The sequence below is a fragment of the Aspergillus sclerotioniger genome, assembly GCF_003184525.1.
Source record: "Aspergillus sclerotioniger CBS 115572 chromosome Unknown BO94scaffold_15, whole genome shotgun sequence".
Classification (NCBI taxonomy): domain Eukaryota; kingdom Fungi; phylum Ascomycota; class Eurotiomycetes; order Eurotiales; family Aspergillaceae; genus Aspergillus; species Aspergillus sclerotioniger.
In genome coordinates this window covers 101667-114689 of record NW_020291005.1, presented here as the reverse complement: position 1 = coordinate 114689, position 13023 = coordinate 101667, and the positions used below count along the sequence as shown (strand labels likewise).

Genomic DNA, 13023 nt, shown 5'->3' with positions numbered 1-13023 from the left:
GCTATATATGACTAGCTTCATTTTTTTTCACTATATCCGCGGAGGCCGGTTGGGGATCGATCCATCTCTATTATCATATCATGAGTCTATCCGTCTGCTGGACTCCGTAAAAGGTAGGTGGTAATGTGAGCATCGTGGAATGGGGAACTAAATCAAACGATATCCAGTATTCTAGATAGGTATGGAGTATCTATCTGGTATCTACCCACACTTAGGGTACCCACTGGGGAAATGTAGATAACAAAGTGTTGGTGACTTGGTTTGTATATACCAATTCAAGGATATCATACGAGCATCGATGACCCTTCTCATAATCTTCGGCATCGGGGATCATGATCGTCGAGGGACTTGACTCAACTTCCTGGTGACAGATCAAAGCACTCCGGACTACCTGCAGAGCTCAGGCCATACGTCCTGCAACCGAAGGCTTGACTTCTGCCTACCCATTTACTACCTACCTAGGCCAGAACCAAGTCGGCTACTCGCCAGGGTCGAATCCCCCCGTAGTTTTAGCTTCAAAATTAGTACTAGTCCGGAGTACTCTCTGGACTTGGAGGGCTCCATCATAACCCCTGCCTCAGTGCCTCTATCTACTTCTAGGCTCTGTCGCAGTTGTGTATCCACTCACCCTGCTAACCACTTAGTACAGACTACGGAGTCCTCCGTGGCCACTACTTGACAGACAGGCTGTCTTCCCGAGATCTGATTTGCTACATGCTAGAGGATCTGGGCCATGGCTTTGATTCTTCTCAGCGCTTTGAAGGCGGTGGTGGGGGTCTACCCTTGCCATGCAGCCATACAAAGCAGGAGAACTGATTACTGGATTTTTACCCACAGTTCAGTTGCTACTAGCCTGCTACTGGAACCGAGGAACGAAGGAGGAGTCCAGAGCACCTCCTCCTCCCCCAAGTACGTAGGACCGTTATTATCCGCAGTGCGAAGCTCCACTCCCAGCATCAACTGAAGTACATAGTAGTAAGTACTAGATACTTAGATACGGAGTAGTAGTAGTAAGTACTCCGTACTATCAGTATTCGGTCCTTACCAAAGTATAATTTTCCGACCGGTGTATCTGCGAGATCGACAATAAGCATTGTCGGGATTCGAGGGTGCGTACGGTACTATATAAGCTTCCATTGTCCCGTGCCCTATATTCTCCGTACCTAGGTTGGTGTTTGGGGGTTTCACTTTTTTTTTCTTTTTTTTTTTTTTTCCATGAGTGTGGTTGGGGAGGAACCCTTGGGATCGGATTCAAATGTCCTTCCGTGTCCTGTGCGGCCGGGAGTTAATATGTGTGGCACTAGATCGAATAGGTAAGGATGGTCTGTTCCGTCCCTCCCAAATGAGAACAAGGGTGGACATGGGAACTCTAGTGCCATTGGACAGATATCTTACCGCAATCCCTGTATTGGTAATAGCGATACCATACCCCATTATACCTACTAGTAGTAGATAGTATGTATGTACCTTCCCAGTGTTGGCCGCCGGTAGGTAAGTAGTAGTAGTCTCTTTCCACTTTCTTTTTTTTTTTTGGCCTCTCCCCCCTCCTCTCCGGACTGGCGACTCCGGACTAACCAGCGAACTAGCCTCAGGTTACCCACAACGTCTTCCTTCATCGGCCAACTCCATCTTTCCGTATCGACACAATTAACCAACTCACTCACTCTGTTGCTCCTCATCTTCGTCTCCTGCGCCGCTGTTGCGCGCCCCCCTCCTCCCTTCTCCCCTCGTCAAGTCCGCAAATTAATCCATTCACCATGGCTTGAACAGTACCCCTACCTAGTCTGCCATAGTATTAGATGTCAATTATTCTCGATTCGCTTCCTCTGTTGGGTCTAGTTCCTCCTCATTTCTATCCTACTCTTTCTTCCACGCCCCGCCTCATCGCCGTCTGTACTCTCTCGTTCGTTCCTCTTCCTTGCCTTATTTTTTTTTCCAACTCCTCCCTCGTATCTTTTCATACTCCTTCCACTTGGGCTCAGCCTTCCCATCACCTGTCCTCCTTCATCGTCGCGCTCTCGCCATGCCCACGAATTCCTGTTGAGCTTTCGCTTTCCGTCTCCCTCCACCCTGCGCCACGGTACCGAAACTCGTTCGTTCCTAGCCTACTGGGCCTGTTTTGACTTTACTTCCCTTTCCCCGGCACGATCTCTTCTCTCCTCGCTGCACCCAGCAGTCCTACTTCCGATCGGTTACTTGCAGGTCGTGGTGCCTTTCTTCTGAACTGATCGAGAAGGATTCATTGGAACCCTTTCTTCGCCATGGAGCAAGAGCATGCTTTGTCCTGGACGGACATGACCAATCCGGGCGATGATGAGTTCACCAACTTCCTCGAGTTTGGCATGCAGTTCCCCGACGTGGAGGGGCATGGGCCAAGCGACCATCACACTTCTCGGCCTCTTGCCCACCCGGGGTCGATGTCGATGCCCGCCTCAGCAGCACCCGCGCAGGAACAATTGGTCCGCATGGATACCGACAGCGTCACCACCCAGTCGCCGTCATACGGTCACATCATGAGCAGCGATTTCCCCCTCGACCTTTCCAACCCCGGCCAGCAAGGCCAGCCACATGGCTCATCATACTCCAATGCTCAAGTCACCCCGGCATTCTATGCGCACAAGCCCCCGCAGCCCCAGTTTTTCCACCCTCAGCAACAACAGCAGCAACAACCGACTCCCGAACAGTCACACCAACTTTCCAACCACTCGCACGCAACAGCTCAATCGTATGTCCCTCATGGAAAGCCCGTGATACCACCAACCCCCAACAGTGTCGAGCTCCAGGGCAGTGCTGCTACGCATCTACAAGGGACGGATGATAACCATGACATGTATGAGCGGTTTACTCGGATGAATGATGAGCAGGTAAGCGCGATCAAGATAATTCCTGGCCTTAGCCTGCATATCCTAATGCATGCATCCGCTCTCCGCAGGCCCTTTATACGCCCCTCGTCTCACCCGCCATGACCCCATTGGAAAGTCAATTTCGCTTCCCCGAATATATCATCCCTGGGGAGTACTTCACCCCTCTCACTTCACCAGCCCTCGAAGCCCACAACTCCAATCCGACTGGCTACCCATTCCACTCTGGTCATATATCTGAAATAGGATTTGTGCCCTCTCCTGCTGACAATGCGCTGCCCATGTCGTCGGCACCCTCGTCACCGGGATTGATGCGGAAACATCGACGCCAACCATCAACCACCAAATCTTTCTCCGCTCGGGCTAAAAAGCAACAATCGCCTTCGGTGCGGCCTCAGGCCCGGAAGAAGTCACTTCTCAATATCAATTCGGACGAGGTCTTGAATAGTCTTAGTCAAGATCAGGGGAGTTGCAAGTCTCGCAGTTCTGGCGGTAGTGGGCTCCGCTATGGAAGCAACGAGAGCTCTGGACAAGATTCCGTCTCCCCAGAGCCTCTCTCAGAGCCCTTAATGCCTCCACCCGCTCTACCCCCGTCGCGGAAGTCCCCCTCGATCGGCCCTCAAACAACTCAAGTGCCACAGGCCAGTGAACCCGCAACTCCAGCGTTGCTGATGCGTATCCAGAGGTCACCGCACAGCAACGCCTCCACCGGTCCGATGGCAGTTGCAGCCAGGCCTGTCCCCTCTGAGCCACACGACGATATCATGGAAGATGTCATACTGCCAGAAGCGGCTACCTCATTCGGTTCAGTCTCGAGACCACAAGTGGGCCGTATTGACACCACGGTCCGAACAGGTTCTGTCTCTTCGACTACACCGGGCAGTACTACCCCTGGTCTGGAACCTAAGTCCGCTCCGGCCGTCAACAGAAACCCGACTTCGATCGCGCCGAGCCCCCGCGCTTTTGCTATGCCCTCTCCCAGTGGGCCGGTACCGAAAAAAGCAGACACCCCCAAATTAGGCCCCATAGGCCGAAAGCGACAGAGCCTCAGCTCGTCTCAGCCTAGTCCAAATTTACGCCCCAAGATAAGTCCCAGTATACAGCCTCTGATGCGTGGTGATGGTGAGTACTTTCAGACCAACGGCACCTTTGTCCCAATGTACTTTGTTTTCATCGATTAAAGCGTTGTCCCATGGTTCCTCGGGAAATACAAGTTAACCGGTCTTGTTTAAAGGTATCTCAAGCGAAACTTCGGCTCTGTATCTTGCCTCGAAGTCGAACTACCAGCATATCCTAGATGGTACTCTCTTACCTGGCGTCTCCTACCCAGAAACCTTGGCCGAGAATTTGAGCTCCAAGCGGACGAATCACAAGCTCGCAGAGCAGGGACGAAGAAACCGCATCAACAATGCACTCAAAGAGATCGAAACACTCATCCCATCGTCCTTTGTTCAATCGAAAAGCGCCAAAGAAGCTGCAGTCTCCAGCGCAAAGGGGGGCGAAAAGGAAGAAGAAAAGGAAAAGGAAAAGGAAAAGGAAAAGGAAAAGGAAAAGGAAAAGGAAAAGGAAAAGGAGAAAGCCGGAAATCAGCCGATCAGCAAGGCCAGCACTGTGGAGATGGCGATTGATTATATCAAAGCCTTGCAACATGAACTGGAAGAAACCAAGACCAAATTGGCAGCAGCTGAGGAACGTCTAGGCGTGAAAAAAGGGTTGGAAAAGCGCGATGACAACACGGTGAACCCTGAAAATGGGCCAACAACAAATCCCGTTGAGGCAGAATCGGCGACTTCCAGTTTCGAGAAGGACATCTCTGCATAAATCTACGATCGAAACCTCGTAGTCGAGTGGTACTCGAACCAAGCTGACCCCTACCTTGAAAGATCACTGTTATGTGATATGTTTATGAGCGTGAATTTGAGCAAAACTATAGACAGGGGTACCGGGGAAATTAGCTGACGTCACGCATATTTTGATTGATGGCTTCCATTTCGTGATGTACGGTAGCTGTTTTTCTTTTCTTTTTTCTTCCCATCATCTTCAAGATGTTAATATACAGGGTGGTTATTTTTTCTTTTCACGGGATATCTCACTTCAAACACCATCCCCTCCCTTCTATCTTTGATTGACCTTTGCTTCATGTACATAGCTTTATCCCCCCCCCCCCTCTCTCAGATACACTCGTAACTTTCAGCAGTGCTTCGCTCGTGGTTATGAGGACTTTTGCCTTTCTACAGACTTCCTTGCCGGGCAAACAGGGTGTTATTATATATAGGCGAGGCTATATTACTTTTCCCCTTACACCTCCGTCCAGAGGATCGTTCCTCTTTTAATACTATTACTTACTACATCTAGATCGCCACTTATCGGTCTCATTATGAACTAAAATTGGGTATGAATGTCACTTCCGTGTTGCTGGTATGCATTCAAGTCGAAACTCAGCCGAGGATTCAAATGCTGACTGTAGATGGGCAAGTAAGGGAGGGACATGCTAGAAGAATGCTTGGGATGGGGGTGGGGGTGCTGGTGGGGGCGTCTTCAACATCATCACCCACCCATATGAGGGATAGGGACTCTTCAGTAGTCTCGCATGACCGCAACCATTTCATCCAACCGGGCCACTTCCCCAAGTAACAAGGCCTCTTTGGCTTTCCACTGGTCCAGCAGGGTCAACTCTGCCTGGGACAGATACCGTTCCTCATTGCCCTTGACATCACTACGCTCCGTCTTCTCCAGGAATTCCTTAAGCCGGTTCCGTTCAAACCGCAGGCGTTGTAGACACCGAGACATAGCTTTATATGTGTCCTCCAGAATGCTGTTTCGGATACGGTCCGGATCGTAGAACCAGAGGTAGATCGTGCGTGAGGGCTGTCGCTGTGCGTCTCGGGGAACTTCCTGTAAATCAACGAACCCGCCAGCCTGCATGCTGGCAAGAACCTGGCGCAGATCTTTGAAGGGGAGAAGACTAATTTCTTGTAAGCGCTTCTCGTCGAGTTTGCCCTTCGCGTGGAGTACACGGATGACCCGTAATGCGACATCGCCGTATCGGGCTTCGATCATCCGTTCCAATTCTAGATGGCGAAGCTTGCGTGCCAGGTGTCGAAACTCAACAGTCCAGGCAATGAGGCCTGAGAGCACGCGCTTGGAGGTTAGGTTATAGGGGGGTTGGGAGAGCAGGGAAAGATGTTGGTCAATCTCATAAGTGCGACTGGGGGCATCTGCTCCTTCACGGTCGGTTCCATTGACACTGTCCTCCAAGGGCCTCTTTCCACGTCTGTTGACGGGCTGCGAAATCTCCATGGGACCTATGGAGCCAGTGAGATCCAGTTGCGGGTCAACCTCTTCTGTCAAAACACTAAGAGCGATCGGGACAGAGTATTGCTCGCCCTCCTCTCCTTCGCGGGGTATCTCGGCGCTATCGCGGCATTGCTTGGTTTGGTATTCTATACGGCGGAGGAGGCACTCATAGACATGCGTGGTTGCTGGCGATGAGTTTAGTTCCGCAAGGTCTAAAAACCGTCGATTCCGGAGGGCAACATCGAGTTTCTCATAATTCACCCGAACGACCATGCCCAACTTAGCGAACAAACCATCAGCTCAAGTTCTTTGGAAGACATATCATGAACAATACGTTGGGTCTCACCTCCATAGGAGTTGTATCACCACCCATGTCGTCATCCGACCACTCGTTCTCCTCTTCTTCCTCATCTTCGTCGTCGGCAGCGTAGTCCACTCGTGACCTCTTGTTTAGCGAATCCGTGGACCCATTTACATGCCTCCGTTTGGCGCCCCGTGGCAATCCGTTGTGCATCAACCCACGAGTGAGGTCCCCATCAAGCCTTTCCTTTAAGAGAGTAACAGTCCCTTCTAGTACCGTTTCGTCGAGCTTCTTCCCCTTCAGCTGCTTGACATCTGGTCGCGATTTTATCGCACGTTCAGCATCCAAGGCATTGTCAGCGTGGCTTTGGAATTGTGCGTCTCGGACACGAAAGATATATCCATGGGAAGCAAGTGCTTTCAGCGTGGGATGCAGCAGCGCGGGTTGTTCGGAAGCATGCTCATCGTGCCCGTTTATTAGATCTTCGGTCTCTTCTCCCTCGTCTTCTTCTTTCATGCCATTTGTTTTCAGCGGTTCCGGTTGCAGTTCGGGGAGAGTCTCGAGGTAGCCCACCTGGGCGTGTCCGAGGAACATTATGGTCGCCATAAGGGTAGCCGCATACTTTCCCAGCCGTTCTTGGATAAACTCCAGAATCTTTCCGGACCGGACGAGATAGTACGCAGCCTGCAGATTGGGCTGGTAGTAGGTGACACCATCGTCGTAGGAGGTGTAATGGTACACCAAGTGGTGTTGGATCATGGCGGCGAGACCATGGCGAAGTTGACGGTCCGAGAGACGCGAGTAGAATTTAAGGCGCGGCAATGAGAGCCGATCATAACGTTGGAGGGTGGAGAAGATACGCTGCGGAGGGACGGATGAAGGGTCAGCCAATGCTCGCGCTGGCCCGCAAATGCACACCGGCTAGGAGTTTTCCATGAATGTAGCGGGTTACCAAGTGAGCAAAGCGAGCATACCGCGAAGAGCTCCCCGAAATTATCCTCGACCAGGAGCGCACAGAGCTCCGCCGCGTACTGTTACTCGGACAGTTAGCATTGACCAAGATGAGGGGGTGGTATTCACATACCTGGGAAGTCATGATTGATGGCTTCTAGAGAGTGTGGGCAGCTTCACTTCCCTAGAAGGCAGATGAGTGTCACCGGGAGAATCGCATGAGGCAGAGAAGAAGAAAGATCGAGACAAGCCCAGTGGGATGGAGCAAGCCGGAGCGATCAGATCAACCTGGAGTCACGGAGTGACACTTTTTTTTGCCGACGGGCTGATCTGCAAATCAAAGGAAAATGTCACTTGATTGGCGCAAGGCCGGGCGGGCATCGCTCACGTGCATGACCAGGGCGCCATCAGCTGACCTCAGGTGACCCGGAGGACGAGGAAAAGCCGGTTCCGCCCGCACTCGCAACTCGGGCCAATCACGGCGCGAGTAATCAAGACCAGCCGGCATCTTGAAGCTTTTCAGACATCGTTTCTGATCCGCCCAACGACCGCCAGCAGCTTTACCCTGCTCCCAACCCTCCCAACCCTCCCAATTGCTTTCGAGCTTCTCGGCTAATTACGCCCCTCGCTCTCCTCTATCTTTCTCACACATGCGATGATGCTGTCGCGGTCTACTTTCAGCCGGAATGCGCCCCGTGCGCTCCAGAAGCAGTGCTCTGCTGCTGGCGCCAGCAGCCGTCGGGGCATGGCCTCTGCTGCCACTCCTGGTCTCCAGTACGATGTTACCGAGTCTGCTGGTGTGAAGGTCGCCAACAGGGAAGTCGCAGGCCCTACTGGCACTCTGGCGTTGGTTGCAAAGGCCGGTCCTCGTTACCAGCCCGTGCCTGGCTTCTCCGATGCCCTCCAACAGTTCGCTTTCAAGGTTCGTCCTCTCTGGCTTCGTTCCATCCCCTCCCGCTCCCCTCCCGCTCCCCTTCCGCTCTACATGTCACTTGTCGGTGGTCTAATCTAACGGATTTCTTTTGTCAATGGACAGTCCACGCTCAAACGGTCGGCACTGCGGATCAATCGGGAAGTCGAACTGCTGGGCGGTGAAGTTTCCTCGACACACTCGCGCGAGAACATCGTCCTCCAGGCCAAGTTCCTCTCGGGCGATCTTCCCTACTTCGCCGAACTTCTTGCGGAGGTTGCTTCTCAGACCAAGTTTGCTGGTAAGTCAGAAGCATGAGGGGCCACCCAGTCCGGCGGATCGGTCTAATTCGGTTTCTCAGCCCACGAGTTGAGCGAGGTCGTCCTCAAGACCATCAAGTACAGACAACAGGCCCTTGCTGCCAACCCAGATGCCGTCGCTGTTGATGCCGCTCACGCCGTGGCCTTCCACCGTGGCCTGGGTGAGAGCATCACCCCCTCGACCACCGTTTCCCTCGAGAAGTACCTCTCCGCTGAGGCTCTGGCCGAGTACGCTCAGCAGGCCTTTGCCAAGTCCAACATCGCTCTTGTTGGCAGCGGCTCCAACTCCGCGGACGTCGCCAAGTGGGTTGGCGACTTCTTCAAGGAGGTCCCCACCGGCTCCCAGCTTCAGAACGCCGCCTCTAAGTACTACGGCGGTGAGCAGCGCATTTCCTCCAAGGCCGGCAATGCCGTCGTGATTGCTTTCCCTGGCTCCGGTGCTTTCGGAACCCCTGCCTACAAGCCCGAGGCTTCCGTCCTTGCTGCCCTCCTCGGTGGTGAGTCCACCATCAAGTGGACCCCCGGTTTCTCCCTCCTCGCTCAGGCCACCCAGGGCTTCTCCCAGGTTCGTGCCTCGACTCAGAACCTTTCCTACTCGGATGCTGGTCTCTTCACCATTACTTTCTCTGGTAAGGCCGACCAGATCACTTCTGCTGGTAAGAACGCCGTCGACCTTCTCAATAAGGTTGCCGCCGGCGAGGTTGCCAGCGAGGAAATCAAGAAGGCCGTTGCCGTTGCCAAGTTTCGTGCTCTTGAGTCTGCCCAGAGCCTTGAGACTGGTATTGAGGCTACCGGCTCTGCTCTCATCAACGGCAGCAAGCCTTACCAGATCGGTGAGGTTGCTCAGAGCATCGATGCTGTCACCGAGGCACAGGTCAAGGATGTAAGTCTATTGTTTCATCTTTTCTTTCCTCGAACACTGTGGCTAATATTTCGCACAGGTTGCCAAGACCTTCCTCTCCGGCAAGGCTTCCGTCGCCACTGTTGGAGACCTCTTCCAGCTTCCCTACGGCGAGGAACTTGGTCTGACCGTTTAAACATGTATACAATACATATTAGACTGGCTTTGGGAAAAATAGTACCCCCCTCCCTTTATCATGTGTCTAGATCGACCTCCGCAGGTATTCTCTTTTGTGATATGGCTGTAGTTGTGTGTCTGTAATACAATTGTACCTTAACCCATTTTCGTTCAATACCTCTGTGTAGACCTGCACCATACACCAACTTAATGAGCACTTTCGAAATAGATTGCCAGTGTACAAAACTGTGTCTCAGTAATTTGTATCTTCATTCATTCCTTCATCTCTGTCTCGAACATAACAGCTGCACGTGTGACCTTTATACCTCCACACATATATATTAACTAGTATACCTAACTCTCTCTCGATTGCGATTTTGCCACCATGTCAAGATCACTCCATCAGATTCAAACTACCATCATGGCAAAAAATGGAACCATGCACACAGACCCAACTACTTATCTCATTCCCAATATAATGGTTCCCGAGACCAATACCGTGATTCTAATTAACCACCAATTTGCAGCTACACAACACAAACCACAAGAAGCCCAGGCACGGACTAGCATGAGTACGGAAAACCAGACATCAAAGTAAACAAACTACTCCCTCCGTACCTGATGCTTGAATGATATAGTCAAAGATACCGCCGAGGTGCGGTGCGGATCACATGACCGCCAGCAGGGATTACATTAGCGGCGGCGCCGAGCTCCAAGGCATTTATCCACTGCTGAATTGGAGAATAGATAGTTATCGTACAAGGCTCACCGAGGATGCCAGCACCCAAGATATATCGACAGGGCGGGAAGGTCGGGATTTCGGTCGCACTTTAAAATTAGATGATAGGCTGTCGGTGATAACCCGGGAAGAGCTTACAGCCGCGGGTCGCGCAACATGACAGCGGTCTCTGGACGGGTGGATTTACTCGAATAGGCAGCCGCCGCGGAGGGAATTTACTTTCCGTCTCGTTGGTTGCGGCGGTCATTCTTGAGCTGGCAGGATGAAGATCCATTACCTAGTACTCCGTAGGGAAGGGGTGCGTTGGCCCATCTACAACCTCGGCAGCTCGAGGAAATGAATTAAATACGTCAAGGGCAAAACAAACAAACAGCCGGACAAGTTACGGCTGTGCTGAACGTGTCGAGGGAAAAGGTTATGAATGCCTCATGAAAATTGGCTCTATTAACATTATTATGATAAGATAGCTTCGTAATCCTCTCGCGGCATGCGACGCACCACGCATAATTGCCGATCAAGTTTCACACCACAAGGGCATGGTAGCGCGCCCAAACAGTAACTATCCGCCCTCCGACCGAGACCGCACATGGCAGAAGGGTATCTCAAACCTTCTCTAGTGCTTAGCGGTGACTTTGTCGCCCGTCAGTTTTTCGACTGCTTCCTTGGCCCTATTCGGGGGAACGGAGACCCACACGTTAGTTCCAGTTCACTCCTCGGTAATCACATGAAGATCGGAGCGCCACCCCCGGAGGAAGTTCTCCGTCCGGGGCATTGACAGTTCAGGGCAAGGGAAAAGTTTGTTCCACTTACATGTCACCCAGAGCCACCATGCAGACCGTCTGCCAGATTCCGAGACCCACACGGGGAGCCACACCCCGGTAGAGACCCTTGATGCCATTGTTGTCGTAGATGTACTTGGCAGCCTTACCCACAGTGAGGTTCTTGGGGCGGTTGGGATCCTCAGTCTTGCTCTGCATCTCGACACGGATCACCTCAATAGGCTGGTTCCAAGCAGAAAGGCCACCGCCCAGACCAGAAGCCAGAATCTTCTCGAAGGCATTCAGCTTCTGGTTATCCTCCTTGTTGGTAACCTTGCGAATGGCGGATTCAGCCAAGCGAGAGAAACCAAAGCGGGATCCCCAGTTGGTAGTCTGGCGAATGGCGACGGCGTTGACACCGCGGTTGATACCACGGATGCCCTCTTTGTGGTAAATATCCATGAAAGTAGCGAAGGTACTGGGGGGCTTTACGCCCTGGGCGGCCATCTTGTGTTTGGTAATTTCAACTGTCTTCATGCAGGTGCAGAAACCCATGGTCGCGTATGCCTGTGCGATACCACCGACCATACCTCCCGCGATACCAGCGGCGAAGTCGGGCGCACCAAGAACCTTGGCACGGAACTCTGCCTCCGATGCGACGAAAAGGAGGACGGCACCCTTGGTGGAGGCCTCAATCCAGGCCCACGGAATGAGACCTTGATAATCTAGAGTTGCGATGGGTCAGAGAGGACACCCCGCGCTGGTCGGGATAAAGACGGAGAAAAGGGCACTTACAACCGAGCATCCCGCCACGACCCCAAATCCGAGCCATAGCGCCCGCGAAGCTATCGCCCCGGTTTGCAGCCATGGTCGTCTTGATCACTTCCAGCGGCTGTGGGAATGGAGTTAGTATTGTTGGCAATATCACTTCAGAAAATCACTTCGTACCTGACCCAAGGTTGTGACCCTATCTGTGTCAGTCTCGATCATCTAGCACTTTCAGGTATAGAGGGGATACGCACTCAAAGAGGTTCAATCCTGCACCCACTGTAGCAATGCCATCAGAACTAGTTCCCTCAAGCCCGTTCGCTGGGAGTAGCAGGTTTTACATACAGAGCAGGTTGCTAAACTTGACAGGCTTCTTCTCGAGCGCCTGGCCGGCGGAGGCCGGAGCAGCAGGAGCAGTAGACATCTCTGTGACCTTGGGAGTGCTGAAAGGGGCCCTGACCAAGGGAAGTAGGGGGGCTTCGTCGCCTTAAGGGATCACGAGAAATCGAGGATTGTCGGCGGCCGAGAACGTCAACGACGAACGACCAGGTTGATGGAGTGGCGGAGAGAGTGGGTTGGAAGGTAACTGGGGGACAGGCCAGGTAAGCAAGTAGTTAGGTAAATAGCTAGGTAGGTAGCTAGGTGGTATAGTCGGAGTATGTATGTTTGTATGTATCAAGATGGAGAGGAGAAGAGAGGGAGAGAGGGAAGGAAGAAGTATGAAAATATAAAAGAATGAGGCAGGGTGGGACGGGCCAGGGCACAGCAGCATACGTACCTTTCTCCTAAGCCAGTCCTAGGTAGGTACTACTAGAAGGGTCAAAGAGTTGCTTTTTTTGCCAGGCGTGGGCGCATCGCAGGCCTCCGTACCAAGGAGTACTCCGTAGTAATGAGCACACTCAGCAACCGCAACAACCCAGAACCCAATGAACGTCCGCCATCGGCCGATTGGGGATGCGCCTAACCAGATAGAGCGAGAGCTCGCCCTAGCCTGCTTCCGGGCCGGCGGTGAGCTACAGCCGAGGGCTTCAGTTGAGGCCCGGAGCAAACCGGGCGGCCCCCCAACAAACCCTCAGTACGGGGCACTCGCCGCACAGCCT

The 13023-nt window shown here is 52.7% G+C and overlaps 5 protein-coding genes across 5 annotated transcripts; 3 read left to right on the top strand and 2 right to left on the bottom strand.

The window, feature by feature from the left end:
* The first annotated feature begins 627 nt into the window (after positions 1–627).
* Positions 628–1213, top strand: BO94DRAFT_535513 (uncharacterized protein). Its single transcript, XM_025611799.1, has one exon. The coding sequence runs from the start codon at positions 734–736 to the stop codon at positions 962–964; it is 231 nt and encodes a 76-aa protein (XP_025466935.1). The 5' UTR covers positions 628–733; the 3' UTR covers positions 965–1213.
* An 837-nt stretch (positions 1214–2050) lies between these two features.
* BO94DRAFT_78909 (phosphate-sensing transcription factor PHO4) lies at positions 2051–5060 on the top strand. Its single transcript, XM_025617663.1, has 3 exons — positions 2051–2864; positions 2933–3983; positions 4096–5060. The coding sequence occupies exons 1-3, from the start codon at positions 2262–2264 to the stop codon at positions 4680–4682; spliced, it is 2241 nt and encodes a 746-aa protein (XP_025466934.1). The 5' UTR covers positions 2051–2261; the 3' UTR covers positions 4683–5060.
* An 80-nt stretch (positions 5061–5140) lies between these two features.
* BO94DRAFT_535511 (putative DNA directed RNA polymerase III subunit Rpc82) lies at positions 5141–7714 on the bottom strand. The gene is made up of 3 exons (XM_025611798.1): positions 7544–7714; positions 6505–7328; positions 5141–6437 (listed from the first exon to the last, which is right to left on the bottom strand). The coding sequence occupies exons 2-3, from the start codon at positions 7216–7218 to the stop codon at positions 5439–5441; spliced, it is 1713 nt and encodes a 570-aa protein (XP_025466933.1). The 5' UTR covers positions 7219–7328; positions 7544–7714; the 3' UTR covers positions 5141–5438.
* A 204-nt stretch (positions 7715–7918) lies between these two features.
* On the top strand, positions 7919–9877 carry BO94DRAFT_535510 (ubiquinol--cytochrome-c reductase subunit 2). Its single transcript, XM_025611797.1, has 4 exons — positions 7919–8332; positions 8447–8621; positions 8682–9523; positions 9582–9877. The coding sequence occupies exons 1-4, from the start codon at positions 8066–8068 to the stop codon at positions 9675–9677; spliced, it is 1380 nt and encodes a 459-aa protein (XP_025466932.1). The 5' UTR covers positions 7919–8065; the 3' UTR covers positions 9678–9877.
* A 1065-nt stretch (positions 9878–10942) lies between these two features.
* Positions 10943–12761, bottom strand: BO94DRAFT_535507 (putative mitochondrial DNA replication protein (Yhm2)). Its single transcript, XM_025611796.1, has 5 exons — positions 12269–12761; positions 12178–12202; positions 12104–12122; positions 11951–12047; positions 10943–11880 (listed from the first exon to the last, which is right to left on the bottom strand). Exons 1-5 carry the CDS (start codon positions 12345–12347, stop codon positions 11204–11206), a joined length of 897 nt encoding a protein of 298 aa, XP_025466931.1. The 5' UTR covers positions 12348–12761; the 3' UTR covers positions 10943–11203.
* Between the last annotated feature and the right edge of the window lie 262 nt (positions 12762–13023).

Excerpts from the sequence above, each read along its gene's own strand:
- BO94DRAFT_78909 (XM_025617663.1), top strand. The coding sequence starts at position 2,262 with ATGGAGCAAGAGCATGCTTTGTCCTGGACGGACATGACCAATCCGGGC. Across the intron at positions 2,865-2,932 it reads CTCGGATGAATGATGAGCAG|GCCCTTTATACGCCCCTCGT; the intron begins GTAAGCGCGATC and ends CGCTCTCCGCAG. Across the intron at positions 3,984-4,095 it reads GCCTCTGATGCGTGGTGATG|GTATCTCAAGCGAAACTTCG; the intron begins GTGAGTACTTTC and ends TCTTGTTTAAAG.
- BO94DRAFT_535510 (XM_025611797.1), top strand. The coding sequence starts at position 8,066 with ATGATGCTGTCGCGGTCTACTTTCAGCCGGAATGCGCCCCGTGCGCTC. Across the intron at positions 8,333-8,446 it reads TCCAACAGTTCGCTTTCAAG|TCCACGCTCAAACGGTCGGC; the intron begins GTTCGTCCTCTC and ends GTCAATGGACAG. Across the intron at positions 9,524-9,581 it reads CCGAGGCACAGGTCAAGGAT|GTTGCCAAGACCTTCCTCTC; the intron begins GTAAGTCTATTG and ends TATTTCGCACAG.
- BO94DRAFT_535511 (XM_025611798.1), bottom strand. The coding sequence starts at position 7,218 with ATGATCCAACACCACTTGGTGTACCATTACACCTCCTACGACGATGGT. Across the intron at positions 6,438-6,504 it reads GTGATACAACTCCTATGGAG|TTGGGCATGGTCGTTCGGGT; the intron begins GTGAGACCCAAC and ends TTGTTCGCTAAG.
- BO94DRAFT_535507 (XM_025611796.1), bottom strand. The coding sequence starts at position 12,347 with ATGTCTACTGCTCCTGCTGCTCCGGCCTCCGCCGGCCAGGCGCTCGAG. Across the intron at positions 12,203-12,268 it reads CAAGTTTAGCAACCTGCTCT|TGGGTGCAGGATTGAACCTC; the intron begins GTATGTAAAACC and ends GCATTGCTACAG. Across the intron at positions 11,881-11,950 it reads TCGTGGCGGGATGCTCGGTT|ATTATCAAGGTCTCATTCCG; the intron begins GTAAGTGCCCTT and ends TCGCAACTCTAG.
- BO94DRAFT_535513 (XM_025611799.1), top strand. The coding sequence starts at position 734 with ATGGCTTTGATTCTTCTCAGCGCTTTGAAGGCGGTGGTGGGGGTCTAC.